We start from the raw sequence: 21,542 nt of genomic DNA, 5'->3' as shown, positions 1-21,542 counted from the left end.
GCTCATTACAAGGAGAGCCCGGGTGCTTAATTTGTGACACAGAGTTTATCATGATTATATTGTACACTACTCCGGTGTGGTGGGACTGGCTGACTCACTCCATTATGGTTATGAAGATGAGCATCCAGATGCCCTGTGCATAGGAACACCTTTTTTCAGGCATTGCTGGGCACAGGCGTCACCGTGAATACTGTTTCATTGTGTTTGGCTGGGAGTGGGCAGGTTTCGTTATTAAATTTTGTGTGTGCTTGAAGTGAGCATCCATGTTGTCCTCTCCTCTTTATGTTAATTGTAATATCAATACATCTAAGTCAAGTCAATACAAAACATGTGACATTACAAATACTAAAAGTGTCACATATGCTAAAGTTAAAAGTATTGGCATTGTAAATCACAAAACATAAATATAAAATGTAATTTACAAAACCAATAGCTCCAACTTTCCTACTGCGAGACCTATTGGCAACGCCAGTGCTTGTTTAGGAGGCCATTGAGGCACTCCACAATGTCAATACATTGGGGGTGGTAAGCTGACAGGTGTTTGTGTGTCATTCCTAACAAAGTGGTGAGGTGGCAGAAGAGATCATTGACAGAAGTTTATGTGCCGTTGTCTAATCTGATCCTCTCAGGATTGCCCCACTGGGGTTTTACTTCACAGACAACAAAATTAGCAGCAGACGTGGCATCAGTGAACACAGGTCTGACTTCAATACTGGTGGCGCCCGGTGCAACAGTGTTTGTTTGCGCGCCCCCCATTTACCACCTCTGCAACAGATCCCCCTCACTACCGCCCTTTAACAGTGCCCCTCAAATCCCCATTAACACTGTTTCTCAGATGCATTTAGTTAGTTCTGTAGCCCACTTGTTCCAGTGTAGGGTGTCAAAACACTTTATATCACACATACATTACATAGAAACAATCAACCGCACATGATTAAATCAATGTGTAAGAAATTTGACAAAAGACGGAGAACTACAAGGTGTAGGACTCACTTGTCACCTATACTGGTGGGCAGTATAATTTAAGAGTGCTTTATCTGGAGAAGCACAAACTCTGCGTTTAAACCATAACATCATGGTTGAGAGTTCTCTTTATTAATACAAATGTATTTCCCCTTTTTCAACCTTTATAGTAATGTAGGACTGGGTAAAAAAATATTGCTCTAATCTATACCTTGTAGTTTCTCCTCAGCTCTTTGATGATAGTTAATAATTCACTGCTCTATATTATGTTAACTTTTAAAACTGATCTTGCTGATTAAAAGTAATAACTCACAGATCGATTTACATCATATGCACTTTGTGTTTGCTGTGGGCAAGAAATGTGACGGCAAATGCTTTTAAAACCATACTATACTTGGTAACAGCCTCCCACACTCGAAGTCTGCGCCCAGTATGGTGGAACCAGTCGACCCACCCTAGACCCGGCCCTGGTTACAGTGGAGGGCCCTTTGGACGAGGTGTTGTGGAAACTATTACTTTAAAGGTGGGGGTTTGGTGAATACTGCTGGCACACAGTGTATGTGTTTATGTACATTGTAAGCCAATCTGGGCCTATTTGGAGGGACATGTCCCTGACAGTGTGTGAAAGAAGCGTAGCTGGTTTAGAGCTATCATTAATAAGACTTTGGGTTTGTCGGCTTTCCTGTGGATATCTGTATATTAAATCTAGTCCTGTCTGTGTGCATCCCCTTGCTTCCTACAACTATTTCTCATTCTCTGGATGTTTGTATTTCTCTTGGTTACAAGTGAGCCGTTTCTGTAAAGTGTCTAGAGGTTTCCTAGGAGCCTGAAGATGGCAATGCTTCGCTAGCTAACAAAACTGTGGTATGTGTTTTGTCAAGGGGGTATTTTGCACTGTCGTGGTGACATAGGTTAAATCAAAGTATACTGTTAATGCTTCCCCTTCACCTTGTATAAGGGCTGGCACTAAAGCTACTAGTTCAGCAGCTTGAGCTAAGTAATGAACTGGCAACATTATCTGGTCTGATATCTGCATTATATCTGTAGAGTCGTGCTACATGGCTTTGACCACTACTGCACCTGTGTGTCTCAATTTTGTGACCTAATCTATTGTGGAAAACCCATCTACAAAATAAAAACACTACCTAGAATGGTTTCTTCTCTTGTTTGGGTACACTCGTCTGGAGTATATGTGGCCCAGTCATGGGCATCTTTGTCTTTATCTGAAATGGGGTATGCAAAGAAGGCAGTTGTGTTGACTTCAACCAGGGTGTAACAAGGTGCTCGTCAAGTCAAGTCATGAAGCTTTATTCGGTGCATAAAAAATGACCATAAAAGCACAAAGTTCATACATTGCATAATAATTAGTTATTTACATTATAAGAAAGCTACCAGAATATAACAGACACAATAATTTAAAAACACATACTTTTCCTAACTTTTACAGACTGAATTAAAAACGTGGCAGTTAAAAAACAGACATCGACATGTTGCAAGTTAAAATGAGACTGATAGCCTGCATAACTGTACGTACGCCATACTTAAGAAATAGCGGTTTTAAATTGGTTGCACGAAAATTCATATACAGTTTTGACTGAGGAGTCAAGAAGAGAGATCTGGCGGTAATTTTTCACCTCAGACCTACTTCCCCTTTTGTGTATCGGAATAATAATTGATTCCCCCCATGTTTCCTGGGCCTCTGTACATACTGCTGCATTAAAAACAATAGCCAGAAGAGGACTCCACAACTCCGGCACTGCTTTATAGACATCGATGGGCACTCCATCGGGTACTTGGGCTTTCCCCCCCCCTTACTTGCCCGTATGCCAAGTTCTACCTTGCTAACTGTGATATCCAGGGGTAGGATTTCCCACCTTCTCTGGTCCGTATCCAAGCGACGATTAGAATAAAAAATCTCTGAAAAATGGACACTCCAATCATCACTCGGGACATTAGATGTTAACTCTGGCAGATTTTGGGGGGGGCGTGGCCAAGCAGCATGGCCGACAGGACGTGAGCTCTGCCAGCTCCCGTCCTGCGGACCCGAAAATCCTGTGGATAATCCTGCCCAGGCTCCGGTGTGCCATCCTGAGCGACCGGACGTACTACGGAAGGTGCGGGGACCAGTCTGGCCGAATCTCGGCTGGCAGAAATAACGGAGTGGCCGCGGAGCAGCCCCGGTAATTGGAGAGCGGCCGCCTCACCTACGCGAGCCCGTGGTCTGGGCCTGGTCGGCCGGGAGTGGCCATAGCCTGAAGTGCTTCGGTGGGCCGGCGGGGGACTTGAGGAGATTGTCCCGGGCCTGGACGCTGACCCGGGGGGCGGAGCCGTGAGCGGAGGAGCAGCGGACGGTGCCGGCCCGAGAGACGTCCCTGGAGAAAGCTCGGCCCAGGTGCAGATGACCACGAGCACCGGCTGGCGGACAAGGGGGTCGGAACCCGTGGGGACGCCTCGGCGTGCGCTTGCCTGACTGTGCGGCTGCCGGCCTGGACGAGGGTCTACCACCCCGGAGCGGGGGACCGACTGGAGAGCGGAGGACCGGAGCATGCCCCTCCCCCACCGGGCCGCCATCTTGGGGTCGGTCGTCGGACCGTGGACACCGGAGTGACCGGCGGCGCCTGCAGGCCCAGGTCCCAGAAGTAGCAGCTGCGTGGCCGTGAGGTGAGAGCGGGCTGGGGGCTCAGAGGAGCACAGACAGGCGGAGTGACCGGCGCAGTCACGAACGCTGAGCCCTTGACTGATCACACGAGGCCGGCACAGTTCTCCCGGGCCTTTCTGCATCCTGGAGCACAGGGGGGGAGGGGCGCAAGACCCCCCCACTGATTACCGGCGGGGGCCCTGGGCCGCTGAGGACTCCACTGGTCGAGGGGCGCAGATTGGACTCCAGATTGCGGAGCCGAGATGGGGCGCCTGGGGGACCCCCCCCCCCCCCCCCCCTTCCTAACTGATAGCGGGGAGATCAGGGCGCATAAACTGCTCAGCCCATACTAGCCGGGGGTGGAGAGTGGAGTGGCCTCCTCCCTGTGGAGCCCGGCTGGACGAGGGGACACAGCGCCGCACTCACTGGGGGCCACAGGGAACCTTGACGAGACCACGCCACCCAGCTGGCGTGGTGTGGTTCCCGGATTTCTCCTTGCTGGGGCACGACGCTTCCCGACGGTGCCTGCACTCTCTGGGCCTTGCCTGTAACAGGAGTGTTGGGGGAGTGTGGAAGCCGGACTGACCGTGCAAGGCTGGGTGCTTGAGCGCGACTCCGCACGGAACTCTTCACAGACTGGGTGGAGGCGAGATTGGGCTTGCTGCTGCTTTTAAAGCCATCCCTGCGTTGGGATCAACCCGAAGATGCGTAAGGACAGGGCGTCCCGATCGTCTCAGGCTAACACGATCACCCAGTATACCACGCAGAGACTGCAGCCCCAACGGATTACACGCCAATCAGGCCAGGATGAGGATCCTGGGGGCTCCGGTGAGCCCACCCGTGCGGAACTCCTAAAGGCTATCCAGGGCTCCCACACGGCGCTGGAGAGGCAAATAGAAACAGTCTCCATCGACGTCAATCTCCTGCGGACGGACCTCCGCAAGGTGGCGGACAAAGTCGCGGAGGCCAATATCCGGCAGCTACAGGGGGAGGTGGCCTCTCTCCGGAAGACGGTCACACACCTTACAGCGACAACTGGTGCCTTAGAACGGAGAGCTGAGGACGCGGAAGGGAGGGCGCGTCGCAGCAACATTAGAGTCTTAGGGGTGCCGGAGAGGATGGAGGCGGGAGATCCTGAACGTTTCCTGGAAACATGGATTAGAGCGAAGCTGTGCCCGCAGGGTCTCTCGGAAGTGTTTGTCATCGAAAGGGCTCACCGGGCCCTGGTTCCCCCGCCGCAGCCGGGGGCCCCGCCGCGAGCTCTGATCGCCAAGATATTGAATTATCGGGATCGGGACTGCATCCTGCGAGCGGCGAGGGAAAAACCGGACCTAACCATTGAAAATAGCCGGATTTCGATATACCCAGACTATACCCACCAGGTTCAGGAGATGAGGAAATCCTTTTTGGGGGTTAAACAGAAGCTCCGGGCGATGCAGTTGCAATACATGCTGCTGTACCCCGCCAAACTCAAGGTGCTGGCACAGGGCAAGGCACACTTCTTTGAATCCCCGGAGGAGGTGTGGGAATGGTTGGAGGTCAGGGGAGCCGGGGTTCCACCGGGAGCCCGTGGTGGATCCAAGGAGACATGGGGGAGCCGACCCCAGCGACAGCGGAGGCCCCGAGGCGGACGGAGACGACGCTCTACATCGGAACACGCTGAGGAACCTAGAATCACGGTTGGGGCTGACGGAGGAATGCTCCTGGAACCCTTGCTACAGGGGGCCGGGGCGGAGTCTCAAAACCCGCCGGAACCTACGGAAATCCTGGTCCCAGACACGATACCAGCTGCGGTGCAGGACATGACACCATCGGACCTGGTGATTCAGGAAACTGGGGGAGCTGGGGCCCTGGAGGTGAATGGCCCGCCCTGAGGTGATGTAGGAGCCGTATATACTTTATCTCTGGATGGCTGCTGTGGCTCCCGGGGTGGAGAGGAGTATGGGTGGACACTGGTTTGACATTGTTCCAGGAGCAACCAGACATTGCATTTAGGGGGGGGAGAGGGGGGCCGGTGGACTTACGGTGTGGGAATTGATTAATGTTCGGGAGTCGGGGGTACAACTGTTGGAATTGGTCCTGTATGGTCGACTACAGTTGGTCCGGAGCCGGGAGAATTCAATACATGCATCGGGTCATGCGGGGAGCTGGGGGGGGGGGGGGTGTATGCAGTTAATAGTTGTGTGAGTGTGTGATGGGTTGTGAGGGGTGTGTGGGGAGGCTGTGCACGTCCTGGCACCAGCGGGGGAAGGGCGGGTTGACAGGTTGGGTTGTTGTCGTTATCCTGCTCGTGGGCGGGGGAGGGGGGAGATGTTCTGCTGATGTTGCAATGTTGGGGGGGTGGGAGGAGGGGGGGAAACTGTTTAAAAATGTTGGTATAGGCATCATGTGTATCACTGTTCAGGCCCCTAGGAGGCGGTATTTTGGCAGCAGACTGCATGGCCCGGCTGGGCACTTACAGGAAACATGGGGTACAAACTTTTAACGTGGAATGTGCGTGGGTTGGGCACTTGTACCAAACGATATAGGGTCCTATCCTTCCTTCGGCGGCATGGCATATCGATTGCATGTTTGCAAGAGACGCATCTGGATGAGGAGGGGGCGCAAAAGCTTGCTAAAAAATGGAGGGGTCAGGTCTTCCATTCTTCCTCTTCGACGTATGCACGTGGGGTCTTGATCTGGGTAGCGCCCGGAGTCCCCCTCGCGGTACAGTATGCGGAGGCGGACACTGAGGGTCGGTACCTGCTGCTGAGGGTGCTGTTGAATGGCAGGGACCTTACGCTACTTAATACATATGCGCCTAACGTAGATGACGCGACCTTCTACCCACGAATGCAAGACGTCTTAGTGTCGGACGTGGACAGCCCTCTCCTGTGGTTCGGGGACTTCAACTGCGTCTTGGACCCGGTCCTGGATAGGCATCCTCCCCGAGCGGGGACGAAGCCTCGCATGACGGCGAGACTGCGCGAGGTCATGGCAAACTTGGGAGCGGTAGATGTGTGGCGTCAGTCACCCGTCACAGAAATTGTACACTTGTTACACCCCTACACACGATACCCATAGCAGGCTAGATAGGGTCCTCGCCGCAAATATGGATGCGTCGTACGCCCTACAGGTCACCCACCTGGCCCGCTTCCTGTCTGACCACTCCCCGGTGTTGTGCGCTACGCAGGACGTCGACCAGCCTTGCCACCCTCGTACATGGCGGATGCCCGCGGACCTCCTACAGGACCCGTTGGGCAGAGATCATGTGCAGACTGCACTCACTACTTACGTAGACCTGAATTGGGAGGGAGACGACGTGCCCCTGTCGATGTAATGGGAGGCTCTGAAGGCAGTGGTGCGGGGTGAATGCATGGCTCTCACCTACGGAGTCCGCCGACAGCTGACCCGCGAACTGCGAGAGGCCGAAGACTCCCTGCGGACTCGGCAGGCCTCACCGAACCCTGGGGACCCAGAACTAGCCCTGGAGCGGGAAGCCCAGGCGCAAGTGCATGATATACTTACGCGCCTCAACAGATACACGCTGGGTCAATTTAGACAGCGCCTCCACAGGGAGGGGGACAAATCCGGACGGTTATTGGCCTGGATTTTGAAGAAGGAAGCGACCCCGGTTCAGATAGCGGCCCTGAGGGGCCCTGATGGAGTCATGGTCCATTCGGAGTCAGGTATATTGCGGGTCCTCAAAACACACCTGCAGCAGGTGTATACGGCTGATCCGCTGGTCACGGAGGCATCCTATCAGTCTTACATCCGAGGAGTGACTCTCCCGGCCCTTCCGAGAGAGGCCGCGGAGGAATTAGATGGGGCCTTGACACTCCACGAGGTGCGGGTGGCGATGGCAGGCTTACCGACGGCGAAATCCCCGGGGGGAGACGGGTTTCCCTCCGAGTTTTACCACGCATTCGGGGATGTCCTTGGCCCCCTCCTCCTCCAGGTCTTTCATGCGGCGCTGGAGGAGGGCGCTCTTCCACCCACAATGTACCAGGGTGAGATCTGCATGCTTCTAAAGCCGGGAGGTGATGGATATGACCCTGCGGCGTACCGCCCTATCACAATGATTAACACGGATGTCAAGATCCTGACCAAACTCTTAGCCACTCGGTTGGCGCCGTACATGGTCCAATTGGTTCACCAGGACCAGTGTGGGTTCATCCCCGGACGCAACACCGCGATGAATCTACGGCGATTAACCCATATTATGCATGAGGTGCGCGGTAGGGAGGACCCCCAGGTCCTGGTTTCAATAGACTTGGCCAAGGCATTTGACACGGTTAGCTTTGGGTACCTATCGGAGGTGCTTCAACGGGTGGGACTGGGGCCCGTGTTTCGCAAGTGGATCCAGATACTGTATCGGGCGCCTCGAGCCAGAGTCAAACTTGGGGCCGCACGCTCGGAGGACTGGGCGTTGGGGAGAGGCACCCGCCAGGGATGCCCCCTCTCGCCACTCCTGTTCGCCCTGGCAATTGAGCCATTGGCGGTGGAAGTCCGCACCACGATGGCCCAATGGGGAATCAAGGTGGGGAGTAATGTCCATACCGTGTCCTTGTATGCGGACGATGCTCTATTTTATTTAACATCTCCGCAGGAAGCGCTACCGGTTTTGCTTCAGATACTGGACCGTTTTGGCGCGGCATCGGGCCTGCGTATCAATGCAGGGAAGTCCCTGGTCTTCCCCCTAGCGGGATGTGATGTGGACGCACGCGGGGACTTGCCACACCTGGGGCTGCGATGGGAACTGGAGGCCTTCCGCTATCTGGGGATACAGGTGGCGTCGTCGGACGAACAATTGCTGGCCCGCAATGCGGACAGGGTGGTGCGGTCCCTACAACAGTCGGTGGCATTCTGGAACACGTTGCCTCTCTCCCTGATGGGACGACTGGCAGTGGCGAAAATGGTGATGCTGCCGCGAGTGCTATATGTGTTGCAGAATTCACTGTGCCCACTTCCCCCGCGGTTGTTCCGCACTCTCAATACGCTCCTTACGTCCTTACTCTGGGCGGGCAGGCGTAGTAGGGTTGCTTTACACACGGTTGTCCGGAGCTGGGAGGAGGGGGTGTTGGAGGCGCCGAGATTCGACCTCTATTACTATGTGGCTCAGCTGTTGCCAGCGGCCAGGTGGTTCGCGGATGCGGACACCTGGGAACTACGGCTCCTCGCGGGGAGCGCGGATGAAAGAACAGTACAGATGGCCCTGATGCGAGGCAGGGGAGCGGACGCGACACTGCCGTATATAGTGCGCCACACCGCAGCCATTTGGCAACGTGTGGTGGAAAAAGTCCTACGGAGGGCCCCCTTCCACAGGGAATTGCCGATATGGATTATGGCCCCAGTGGTGGACATGGAGGTACACATGCCATTCCATGAATGGAGAGCGGGTGGGTGTGAGCTGCTGGCGGATCTCTACCCGGACGACACGTTTCTATCTATCGAACGGGCGACGGAGACGTTCGGTCTTGGTGAGGGCCAATTTCTACAGTACAGGGGCCTCCATGCGCTGGCTCGAGACACTTGGCCGCAGTTCCCGGATGCGCCCTCTGTGTCCCATACCCTCAATGTCATCCTTTCCTGTGGTAGGGGCAGGAAGCTGATAACCCTATTGTACTCGGCCATGCGGCTGGACTCCACCCCGCCGGTGCCCCCGGCGTGGGCGGCTTGGGAGGCTGACCTGGGAACTGTGCTGGACCCGGCACAGCGCAAGCGCATCGGTACCCTCACCCGGAAGGTGTCGTGCAATGCACGGTTCACACTGACACACTTTAACTTTTTACACCGAACTTATGTGACTCCGGTTACCTTGAAGCGTATTGCCCCGGACAAGCGCGATGACTGCCCTAGGTGTGGCGCGTCAGGTGCGTCATTCCTTCATCTGGCGTGGGAGTGTCCGCTGGTTCGCACCTTCTGGCAATCAGTAGTGGCACACATTCATAAGGTTACTGACCTCCGGATGGAGCTGACCCCCCTTCACTGCTTGTTAGCCTTAGTCCCCAAGCCCAGGAAGTGTAATTTGTCCTACAAGATGTTGCAACTGCTTTTAGTACTGGCAAGGAGGAGGGTGGCCATCACATGGATGGGACAGAGGGCCCCGGAGATGTCACAGTGGCTTAGAGATGTGGGGGAATGGACCCTGGCGGAGGAAACCTTTATGCAAACAGTGCGTAGGGATGAGAAGCTGCAGGACGACCTGCTTGCGTGGAGAATGATGCGAGAGGTGGGAGAGGCAGCCGAGGACTCGGATGGAACAAGTGCGGAGTTGTTCACCCCCGGGGACACAGGGTCTGAGGATGAGGGTGGTGGGGAGGGTGAGGATGGGCAGTGAGTCAGGGGAGTGTCTGACCGCACACGCACATGTAGGATACACCTGAGAGGAATTGTGTCTTGGTATCTGCAAGTTTCATGCCTAATATGCGTAATGATCGCTGCTTTTTCTGCCGATAGAAGTGCCATAATGAGGTGAACGACCTGTGTACACATGTTTTAGTCACGAATGCCAAAGTTTTGGGGGGAGGGCTCCATTGGGGAGTTGGGGGGTAATCTGTATAAAAGAAAAAATAAAAGCGGATCAGAATATCCTGCCGCGCAGTTACATGGCTAGGCCCAAGACCTGGCTTCCTTGTTACCACCTATCGCCGCCCGGCCTTCGGGTTGTGGGCTGAAGGGCCGTGTACACAGCAGTATGTTATTGGCCATAATGTCGTTGATTTTTTATAACTGTCGGCGCAACTGTTATATACTATCATTGTCTGCGACAAAAATAAAGTTTTTAAAATAAAAAAAATAAAAAAAAAACTCTGGCAGATTTTCACCCTTAAGGAAGGGAGAGTTCACAGTAGCCCAAAACAAAGTACCGTTGAAGCACTCGGCAGCCTGGTTAAGAGAATCTCACGCCATCTGCTGTAGCTCACTCTTCCTTTGCTTTAAGGCAAACTTATATTCTCGTCTTAATTTTATTACAGAGTCGGAGTCCCTGGGCTTTTTGGCAAGAGCATGTTTTAATTCAGTTAGTAGCCTGGTACATAAGTGATCAAACCAGGCCGGTTTATTTTTACGCTGGCCCCCTGTAAATTTGGTGAACCTGACCTCAATAGATTTATTAATGTCATTAAAAGCAGATAAAAACGTGTTTATGGTCAGTACATTTGTCAAGTATGAGAGAAATTTCACCCATGCAGTTCCTGACAATAGAGCCGGTTAATTTGGTAGCTTTTTTGCCTACCCATCTGAAACGGACTCCATTGGGTCTATGGGGTTCCAAATTGGAGACTATGGTACCCACATTGACAAAATGGTTACTCCATGAAGTAGTTTTCAAAATTATACAATTATGTTCACTTAGGGTAGATATTTCAATCCTAGGGGAGGCACAACAGGATGTAACATTAGAAGAGACGATCCCATGGTCAATAACTGAGCTGGAGCACCAATTCTTAAATGTAGGGATGATTTGGCCATTTTCATCTTTTAGGAACCCCAGGATTTCCAGGTTATAACATCCCCAAAAATTATTTAATGCCTCTCCACAGCGGTTATGACCAAAATGTAGATCATCCATGCCAGTATCATCTATAAATCCACATATTTTCCCAGTTGGCATTTCACATAGTGGGGTATTGAAGTCACCAACCCAGATAAAATCAAAAGAAACATTTACATCTGAAATTAAATTCTCAACAGTACTAGCCAATTCATCAACGACTACTACCCTGGAGCTATCGAAAATATTATTGCAATAATTTACCAGAAGAATGTTATGGTCACGACCCTCTAATAACCAAAGGATCTGGGCTTGTGCACCAACAGTGATATACTTTTTTCAATAATCGGGCGTTTAATAGAAACTATAATTAATAGGCCACCTTTGGCTCTACCTGGCCCATTCCCCTGTGCCAGCAAATGGTAAGAGACAAAACCTTCATAGTTTACTTCTTCCCGGCACCAAGTTTCCTGGAAACAATGAATATCGTAGCTATTAATAAAATTTAACCAGCCCATAACGTTCCCCTTTGATTTTAGTCCTGCAACGTTCCTGCTAGTAATAATTATCCCATTACCCCCTATACAGATCCTGCCGATGGGAGGGATACAATGGATCTAACCAGGTGCTCTTATAAAGCTCACTATTTATGACACTTCACTACCTTCGATGATGTGAGTCACCTGAAGAGGACATTGGTTTTCTCTTAATGTCCACTCTTTTACTTTATCACTTGGACCCTCTGGTTTTGGTCATTTTCACACCCTCACACCCTCAACCCCTCATCCCCCTCACCCTCATCTGTTGGACTTTGGAAAACCCAGATGGAGGTGGACTGTGGAGTGATCAGAGATGCCACAAGGAAGGATGTCTACCATGACAAATTGTAGCCCCTCTGGGGCAAGCAGTAGGAAAAGGTCAATAAGTAATAGTGCCCTGTGGGCTGCCGTAATGTGAGTGTATTCTCAGGTTTGTGAGTACCATGCCCTCCATACGTCCGAAAGCATTGATGCAGTTCTGTAGAATGTTGGTCATAGTTAGCCTGTTAGCCTGTAGGGCGATGGACCTTCTGTTGTCGATGTTAACGTCGGGTGCAACATTTATGTTGCCTGCCACAATTATGTGGCCCTGAGATAACCCCGCTAGCACCAGTCGACAAACCCCAAATGCGCTGCGTGTAGACACTGAGAAGGTTAAGCTTCCAGGGGCCCCTCCAGTCCAACATACCGATCAACGGGGTCCAGGTGTGTCTTTGGGGTTGTCCAAGGAAGGATTTTACCTAGGAGGATAGTCTCACCCCTGAGCCCTCTGGTGATACCTATGATATAACTCACTGTAGCGCTACTCCAACTTGGGATAGCAACACTTTCTCACTCGGTGCCAGGATACACCTAATACTGTCAGAGTTCACCGTAAAATACTGGGGTCCAAACAATTTTTGCACTAAATCTGTTACCAATACCGAATGAACCATCAGCAAGTTGTATTGTAATGTTGGGTCAAAGGAATATTTTATGTTATAATATATATACTGATACAAATGTGCATACAGGGATATAAGGTTATTCTAGTTTCATTGTTTCTGAATTGAAAGAAAATAAAAATGTGTATTTTTCCTCAACAGTGTGAAATTCCCCTGATAGGTGAATTGCCTGAAATGCATTGGGCCATGTTAAAAAGTGTTTGAAGACAATATCAAAACCAATGTGAAATCAACATTGAAATAATGCAATTGAGTTTGGAAATTAAATTTCAATAAAACTTTATTTTGAAAAACATCAAACAAACTAAGGAAGTTCTCTCTGTGTGTATTTGAGGACGCTATCCCGAGTAGGAGTAGCGCTACAGTGAATTATTTTCATCTTTCTTGACCCAGAAGGAAGTACTCAAATAGCACCAACATACACCCGATTACCAGATTACCCAGGATTAACTAGGAGTGCGATTGTTCTTTCCCTTTTTCAATTGATACCTATGATATAGCCATATTGTCCCAGAAATGAGCATTGGATACCCAGTAGGTGTGTTTCTTGTTGAATGAATACTGCTGGGGCCATATGTTTCATATAGCGAAGGACAGCTGTTTGCTTAATATGGTCTAGGGGCCATTTACATTTCACGAAAGGAACATAATGTCAGCCATATCAGTCTGTCAGGAAGTAAGCGCGAGGACATCGTTCCACAACCAGGACATGGCTGTTTTCAGTTGAGGGGTGGGGGAGGGTGTGAATAGGAAGACAAGAACAACTACGCAAACATGAACATATCTCTCATCCATTTCACAATTCAGAGCCTCAAAACATGACCCACATGCTCCACCACCACCCCTAAAAAAATACACCTTCCTCCCTAAACAGATGCAAACAAAATAAAGGACATGCCCCTCTTCATACCTTTGCATCCCCAACAAAGCTACTCTACAAAAATAAAACCGCTCACCAACTCACTGTCAACCACCATCTCCTCCACCTAATTGAACAGAAGGAACTCATCCCATTACTCAAGAATTTTCTGACAAATTGGCAAATGATCACAAAACCAAAGTAGACATTTTGGACTCCTATTTAAAACAGAGGAAACCCACTAGCAACAAACCATTTCCAACAAACCCTTCCAAGGTTAGGCTAACCCAGCGTCTGCATTCCTTCAAACAACTATCACAAAATGAACCTATGGGTGTTGTCTAAGCAAGCAGGCCAGCTGGTTGCCTTTCGGATCCTTTTCCACCACAAACCTCCAAGAACATACTTTTGACTACCTCTGCTGTCTCACCAGTAAGATGAATGATCAGTAACTCTTTAACTAGAGGAATCTTTCCAGAAGTCTTAAAAAAGTAGAACATTTGCCCATTATTAAAGAAATCAAACCTAGACCCACAAGACCCAAACAACTACAGACCGATTTACAAATTTACCTTTTCTGGTTAACCGGATAGGCCAGCATTCACCCAGATGTCTCAGTTTATTTAAGATAACGCCATACTTTCCGACTTCCAAACAGGATTTCTGTCCAGGAATAGACACAGAATCTGCCCTCATCGGCATCTGGGTTGACCCTAAAAACACTGTAGACCACAGCTGGGTCGCTGCATTACTTCTCTAGGACCTGTCCGTTTCCTTCGACACAGTTGACTGACACTCTAATCCAAAGACTCTACCTAGCTGTCATAGAGGGGAATGCTCTCGACTGATCTTACCCTACCTTCAAAATAGAACAATTGTCATCCATACTACTCCTTTCCTGTCCTTCCCCCCCCTCACCCCTGTTGATCAGCCTAAAAAAAGTAATATGACATAACCAGTGCTGGCTGCATTGTAGTTCTACTTTTTTTTATCAATTCTAACTATGCTGCTCTGCCACATGGATAAAAGACATCGGCAAAGCCAATAGCTCTCACATAGGCTAGACCTGATGTTTTTTCCAGTGGTTCTTTATTTTTACCGGTTTTCTTTAGTTGTTGCTTTGCTCTACAGCACCAAGAAACATTTACTCATAGAGAGCAATATAAATGAAATTAGCATAGAAAATGTAGAATAAAAAGAATATTTATCCCGGATCGGGGTCCTGGGTGCCATAGTTGGAAACAGTCGGCAACTGACTCTCCAACCATCATACCTCGGTAGATAACGTTCTGTGGAAGCGTCAACTTGATCATGGTATGATGACAACATGAACATCAGTGAAACATTCATACTGGTGTTGCGTGCGGTTCCATATCCGGGAGAGTAGCAGGGCCAGTAATTACTTTTAGTTCCAAAATGGGCTATAGAAAAAGGGTGACCAATACTTTGTCAAAAGCATTCATTGTAGGGGCAGCTTTTCCCGCCAAGTACTGTATAAATAAATAATGAACTTTCTATTGCTATCCTTCACCAACAGGAAGTAAAATGTCTGTACGGCAGAGCAGGAAATCTGTGGGATAGCGAGCAGAAGTCCACAAACAAGTCCCCAGTACAAATATTTTTATGTACGTAGATACCACTGCATTTAAAATTTACTATTCGGCCCACGACTAAATTAGATGCAAAATCATGTGGTCATTTGGCATTCTAAAAGTCTGCATGCTGTTTGTGCATTACGACCCAGTAATTCACATGGCAAGACTATGCCATACGCATGAAGCTGCGCTGAATAAGGATGCTTGTTAAACTACTGGATGGAAAGTACAAAGTGCAGAGGAACACAGTGCCTTAATTTGGCAATAAAAGAAGTGCTTGATGAGAGGTGCAAATATAGAATAGCAGCACGTGAAGATACCAAGTTTGGTTCAAACAAGTGAGATTACCTCAAACCAGATTGGGTGCTGCAGTTACCATCATAATATGTTAATGCACTTTGAGATCAAGATTGATAACAGTAAATAAGGGGCCTAATAAAAAGTGCAAGGTAGCATCAAAAGTGCAACAGAATAGCAGCAGACCAGAATGTTAAAACGCGATGGAGAAAGTGCAAGTGAACATGGTAAGAAAAGCAATACCACAAAACTGGACATTTTAGAAGAACTAGCCTGGACCCGCATATTTAAAACAGTTATCCGGTTACTACAAAACTTTACTTCTCCTGGGTTTGAGTTTCATAAAGTGCAGTAATAAGCCAGAAAGTTTGCTTCTAATTTTATATTTTTATTTGTGTTTATCAATATAGTATGGAATGCTTTTCTGCAGGAATTTAAAATATGAATTATTGTGTACAGTTAAGTTTTGGTAATACTTAACTGAATACTGTAGTTGATTGTTAGATAATGTTTGTGGATATTAAACTATTTCAATCTCAATAACTGTGCTAAGTTTGTGTGCTTTATGGATTTTTAATCCGAAATATAGATTTACTACTACTACTTTGTAAGTGTTTACAAGAAAATTGGGAGCCTTCCCTCTGGGCTTAAGTCAGGCTGGAAGTCTAGGGGTGTGTGCCTTCGCGTGTTCATCCCTTAACACAGCTCCATAGTCCTCACCCAATATTCGTTTTTCACTGGGTCCCAGTGGCTAGTTGGCCTGATGTGATCCATAACGAAGCTCTGCTTCGAGGACATCTGTTGACTTAAGAACACACGTAGTTTAATTAATAGGTTTTTAATGACCGCATATTGTCCATAGCTGCCTTTACTTTCAAATGCAACTCATGAATGCTTGCCATACCGCTCATGAGCTTCATGTGAAAGTTGGGGTGTCTTTAAAAAATGCATTGTGATTTACAATGTGATTACCTAAGTTTCAAGTGGCCCACACTTTACATGTATGCATAATAGGTAACCATGATAATATGCCTTCGAGTATAGTGACATTGCTGTAGTAGCCCATGATGGCCTCCCATAGCAAAGGTTGAATCTAGATTTCTTTCAGGGCTCGAAAAATCAAAAAAAATGGTACTAGTCCTGCAGGACTACTACCGTGAACAATCTTCTTGACCTAACTGCAACCTACTTGACCTCCGTCTCTGAAAGGGGAGGAAATGTGACAAGATGCTCATTAACTTTGTGAGCAATAAAAATGCCTTTAAATCTTATCTTGTCATATTTGCTCCGTTTTCACAGACAGAGGACAAAAGTTTGTTTGTTTTCCTACTCGCCAGAAAGGGCGAGTAGGACCTAAAAACAGCTCGCCCTCGTTAAATTTAGCTCGCAAATGCGAGCAGTCCAGTGGATTTTCCGAGCCCTACCTTTGCAGTAGTCTAAATCTTGTTCCCAACAGGTGACTACATATTGATGTATATCACAGTCATCTTAAATGTGCCATATACAGAGAACCCACATTTTTCCAAAGCAAACGGGGCATTTACCATTATTGACACAAGTTATACAGTGATTGTTTTCTTTCTTCTTTCAGTGCAGATGAGGAGAGGGTACTTCACAAGTAGGCCTCAATAAAAGGTCAGAACTGATGGGCGTATGTAGTCATCCGTGTGGGGTCCAGTACTGGAGTAGAAGAGCTTTACAGATCATGGTCCAGTGTGTTGACAGACTTGTGTGTACTTCAACTAGAGTAGTCACACACTGTGCTGTATCTAGAGCTTGCACAATGTATTCAGTACTACACTTGTCTTTATCCTGCGTTCCTAACCTTTTTTTCTTTCAGGAGATATAAGTTGGTAATCTCAAATATATTCACGTGTCAGATATTTCTTTTTTAAATAATACGGCTCTTTGTGTTTTTCTTCTTCATAGAATTTAGACCACGGAAAAGCCTGGGGGTTCCTGACAAAAAATGGTGAGTATGCCGGATGGTGCAGCACAAGACTCAAGCGCCCTGATCTTCATATGAAGACCAGGCAAGCATTTAAAAATGTCAAGTTTAAAAGTCTATTTTTTTACACCTCTTCTCAGTTGTATAAAGGCAGGCGAGCTCTCCCTAGCTGGAACAAAACGTGTCCCTTCTTGTAGAAAGCTGTAGTGTAGAATCAGAAGCAACAGGTGTTTTTTTTCTTTCTCTGGCAGTATTAAGTGGCTTTTGGGAAAAAGCTGCTGCCTATTAGAATGTTTTCCCTTTAAGATTTTTAAAGAAATATGTGACCACTCATGCTGCATGGCCAATCATCATCCTACTAGGCTATTTTCACCGTTACCTGCCTCCGTCCAATAGTGATTGCACAATTTTTCTTACTAGCCAAGCCTGAAAGCTTTACTACAACAGGGAGGTATTCACCAAAATCTTTCTTTTGGTTCATAAAATTATGGAACATTCTTGGCATGGAATGGATAGTTTAAAATGTCTGTGCAAAATATCAAATTCTCGCGTTCAACATGACTGCGTTTGGCGCAGATATTTCTTCAGATTCTTGAAGGATGTACCAATACAGTGTTATAAGCACAGTGAAAGCTTAGGTTTCTCCCTAGGCAGGATCTTTAACTACTCCTGTTATGGGTCAGTTGTAGGGGAGGGAACATATTACGCTTTCGACTTTGCTATGGATGTTCCAATGAGTCTAACTCCTGCATGAGGTTAATAGTTTTGCAGTTTGTAGTTTAAGACATTTAAATGCGTATTCCATAATATGCACTGTTGGTATTATTCAGGAAAAACATTAGTCATTGGAAAAAATATACAACTACCTACCCGACTCCCCCATTGGTCCGTGGACTTCTTTTATAGGCGAATTTTCTAGTACATGAAAAGTGATGGGAGGAATGTTTGTTAATAGACTAAACCACTAGTGAGCTCTCTGGATTGCATTCCAACTCATTTTTAGCCAACTGTTCTACCCTAGATTGACGACTGCATTATGCAAATCAGTATTGACTAGTAGCACTTCCTAGAGTACTGAGATTGAGGAATTACCTCTAGGAACAGAGACACAGCTGCAGCACTGACTAGAGGACTTAGAATGTAGAATTATCAATGGAACAGAATAGCAGCAAGCAGAACTCCTTAAGGGACTTACAATGAGGAGTTACCACTGGGACCAGAGAGGCAGCTAACTGCCTAGAGGACTTAGAATGGGAACTTTCAGACGGGACCAGAGTAGCAGCTGGCAGCACTGTCTAGTGGATTAAGAATAAGAAATTACCAATTTTAGATTAAAGGGGTACTCATGCTACTGTCTAAGGAAAAGTAAATACACAGTGGTTGCACTAAATATGTTACTACAGTAGTAACTGCATCTGGGGAACTCCTGGTCTAGTAAATGGAAATTGTAAAGTGAGTGGTGGCGGCAGTTGCTTGTTAAAGCTTTGGTATAGCATGGAGGTGTCATTGCAACAAGAAGGGAAAGAAGGGACGGGAGGGAAGATACAGTAAAATATGGACTGGAAAGAAATGGAGATTTGCATGCGTTGTTTTAAAAATTGAAAAAGGGGTGGCGCACAAACAGCAGTTTAATATTTGGTCAGGGAAAAAAGATGGTGACAAACGGGCGGCTGCTTCAAAACTGACTAACATTCTGGGTGAAAGAAAAATCCAGAAAAACTGATAACAAATGGCAGCTTACGAAAACTGTACTGGCCAGTGTTCCTCAGCCATAAACGGGAGTGAAGTATCGGCTGCACAAGTACGGAGGAAGCAGAGCTGAGCAACGCTGGAGTGAACCTATCCTAAGCTGCAGGCGGGACTACAGTAATTATATTAAATCCAACAGGTCTTGCAGACAGTGCACGCGCACTGCCTGAGCTCGACCTTTAAAATGCCTCCCAACGCACCCTGGGAGAAAACTTCCACCATGTCTGGGTCATTTATATTTTGTTTTATTAAAACAAACTCCCACTTTTGGAGTTTGAGTTAAACAAAATTTTTGCCGAGCAACTGTGAAATATTGCATTCACTCAGCACAATGCAGACCATTTTGCCTTTGGAAGAGCTGCTGTGGTAGTGGCCCTTTTGAAGAGACAGATATCCGCCAGGCCGCAGAGATCTTTAAATATTGCAGACGGTAGTCCACCAAAGCCTTGGAGGTAATGACCTTTACCACCATCGCCAAACGATGGGCTGCCTGCCAAACTCTAAATTAGAGCCATAGTGTGTGTATTGTGGAAACTGCCCTGCATATAGCAAAGGTGCAGTGCACAGCCCAGAAGCACTCAATAAGGACGATGACCAACTAGAAATACATGAAAAGGCATAGCTTCCTTTTGAGTCTGCTTTCGGAGAAAGCTGGAATGATCTGAAGAGCAGTCCGCACAAGGCTCCTCTGCTGCTGCAATTGCATGAAGATCATGTGGTTCGCATCAGCCGCAAAGCCAGTCCAATCCACCGTGTATGAGGCAGGATTAAGACTTGTGCAATACTACTTTCGTTTAGCTTGACCATCTAAGGAGCATCCAAAATAGGAATCTTATGCAGAGGTCACACTGGGGCCTTTATGGGTTGTGGGACATCACTTTTGAAAAGGGGGAAGTTGACTAGCTCAACCACCACTGATAACATGAGGCCAAATCCAATTATTAAAGAGGATAAGGCAGTAGGTAAGTTTCTGTAAGGAAGTCAGGCAGTAAAAACAATTTAAAATTTTAAAATGCCAGCTTTCAAAGGAGAATCAAGAGGTGGGGCGAATGCAGGGTAAAGGCCAAGGCCCTCATTTCGAGTTTCAGAGAATGACCATATGGTAAAATCACTCCTGGTTACTCAATTACCATAACATATAGCATTAAGCCAGGGCGATTGTTTCTCTCCATTCTAAGTCAGTGAGTTTAAATTGATGAAAAACGTGTGAAAGCAATGGAAATCCTCACAACGTTGCTATTATCTTCCTCCTTTTTTCCTCCCATAAATTCTTCCAACTAACACCTGAAGAAATTGGCTCTGGAATAATTTGCAGGAGTGCAGTAATACTGCACAGCTTAGAATACCGAATCAGGCTCATCATCCTGGTCTTTTTGAGCACTACATAGTAAGGAACTAAGTGCGGTCTACTGGTACTTCAACCGCTAAGGCAGTGGACCCTTTCTATTCATTTATACTTGAATAGTCAGGCCAACATATCCAAATGTTTTTTTTGTTTAAATCTTTTTATTAAGGTTTCTCATAACACGCCCCGAGGGGGTAAAAACATATCCAAAGGTTTTGACCTGAATGAGGATCCTTACTCTTTAGCTGAACTATTGAAAAGTGTTGTGTCCGTAGGTTGGGGGGGGGGGTTTCATTTAATGTCTCTAACTTCTATAACTCTTAAGAGTTGTCCTTCTGTTCAATAAACTGGGCACATGGGATTTCTATCAATTGTAGGCTTTTGGGCTATATAATGCCTAGGCTGCAGCTTCTTTAGGCAACATTTGCAGCAGATTAGTTGATAAATATTCTGTCTCGCAAAACAAAATTAATTCTGAATCGCATCTCGGTGCTCCGACTTTTGTTTGAAACCCCCTGAAGCTATAGGTACACTCTCCAGATAATTCATCATACATACACAGATGCCTACATATTTGTCTGATTCCACTTCTTCAGCTCAAGGCTATCCAGGTTTCTTTCAAGAAAATGATCTAAAGGTAATGATTTCCATAAAGACACTGTATGTGACCTATTTTTCAATAAGGATCTAACGTATAAGGAAGCAACTTTTATTGCTAAAGTCATGTCATTAGTCTTCATCATCTGAAAGGCAGATTTTATTTTCAATAAGGATCTAACGTATAAGGAAGCAACTTTTATTCCTAAAGTCATGTCATTAGTCTTCATCATCTGAAAGGCAGATTTTATTATTGGAACGGGATGAAATAATTAGTTTGGTCGAAGTTTGTTTATAGTACGGAAAAAGCTTATTCCTACGTTTTTTCTGCAATAATGAGACTGTCTAAACAAAACAAAAAGCAAAAGATTTAACCAGAAAAGCCTCGTCCAGGGGCGGCGCCTCTATTATGGCGGAGGAGTGTCACCCCACCTAATGGCAGCAGAGGTAAACACTTGAAAAATAAAATGAGAATAAACCAATTTTATTATCATAAACATTTTTTCTTCTTGCCTGCGACTGCCAGCGAGCGCATCATAGGGCAAGGCCACGCACTCTGTGCAAGAGCAGTGGGAAGAAGAGGTGATGGGCACT

The 21,542-nt window shown here is 47.4% G+C and overlaps 1 protein-coding gene across 1 annotated transcript in view; it reads left to right on the top strand.

The window, feature by feature from the left end:
* MRPS34 (mitochondrial ribosomal protein S34) overlaps window positions 1–21,542 on the top strand; it is a 60,002-nt gene that overhangs the window by 18,740 nt on the left and 19,720 nt on the right. Inside the window, exon 2 of the mRNA XM_086941243.1 lies at window positions 17,239–17,281. Within this exon, the coding sequence (XP_086797369.1) occupies window positions 17,239–17,281 (43 nt within the window). The remainder of the gene's footprint in view (window positions 1–17,238; window positions 17,282–21,542) is intronic.

Source organism: Lissotriton vulgaris, chromosome 10, assembly GCF_964263255.1.
Source record: "Lissotriton vulgaris chromosome 10, aLisVul1.2, whole genome shotgun sequence".
Classification (NCBI taxonomy): domain Eukaryota; kingdom Metazoa; phylum Chordata; class Amphibia; order Caudata; family Salamandridae; genus Lissotriton; species Lissotriton vulgaris.
Note: the sequence above shows the minus strand (reverse complement) of the source record. Positions and strands in the feature narration are given on the sequence as shown.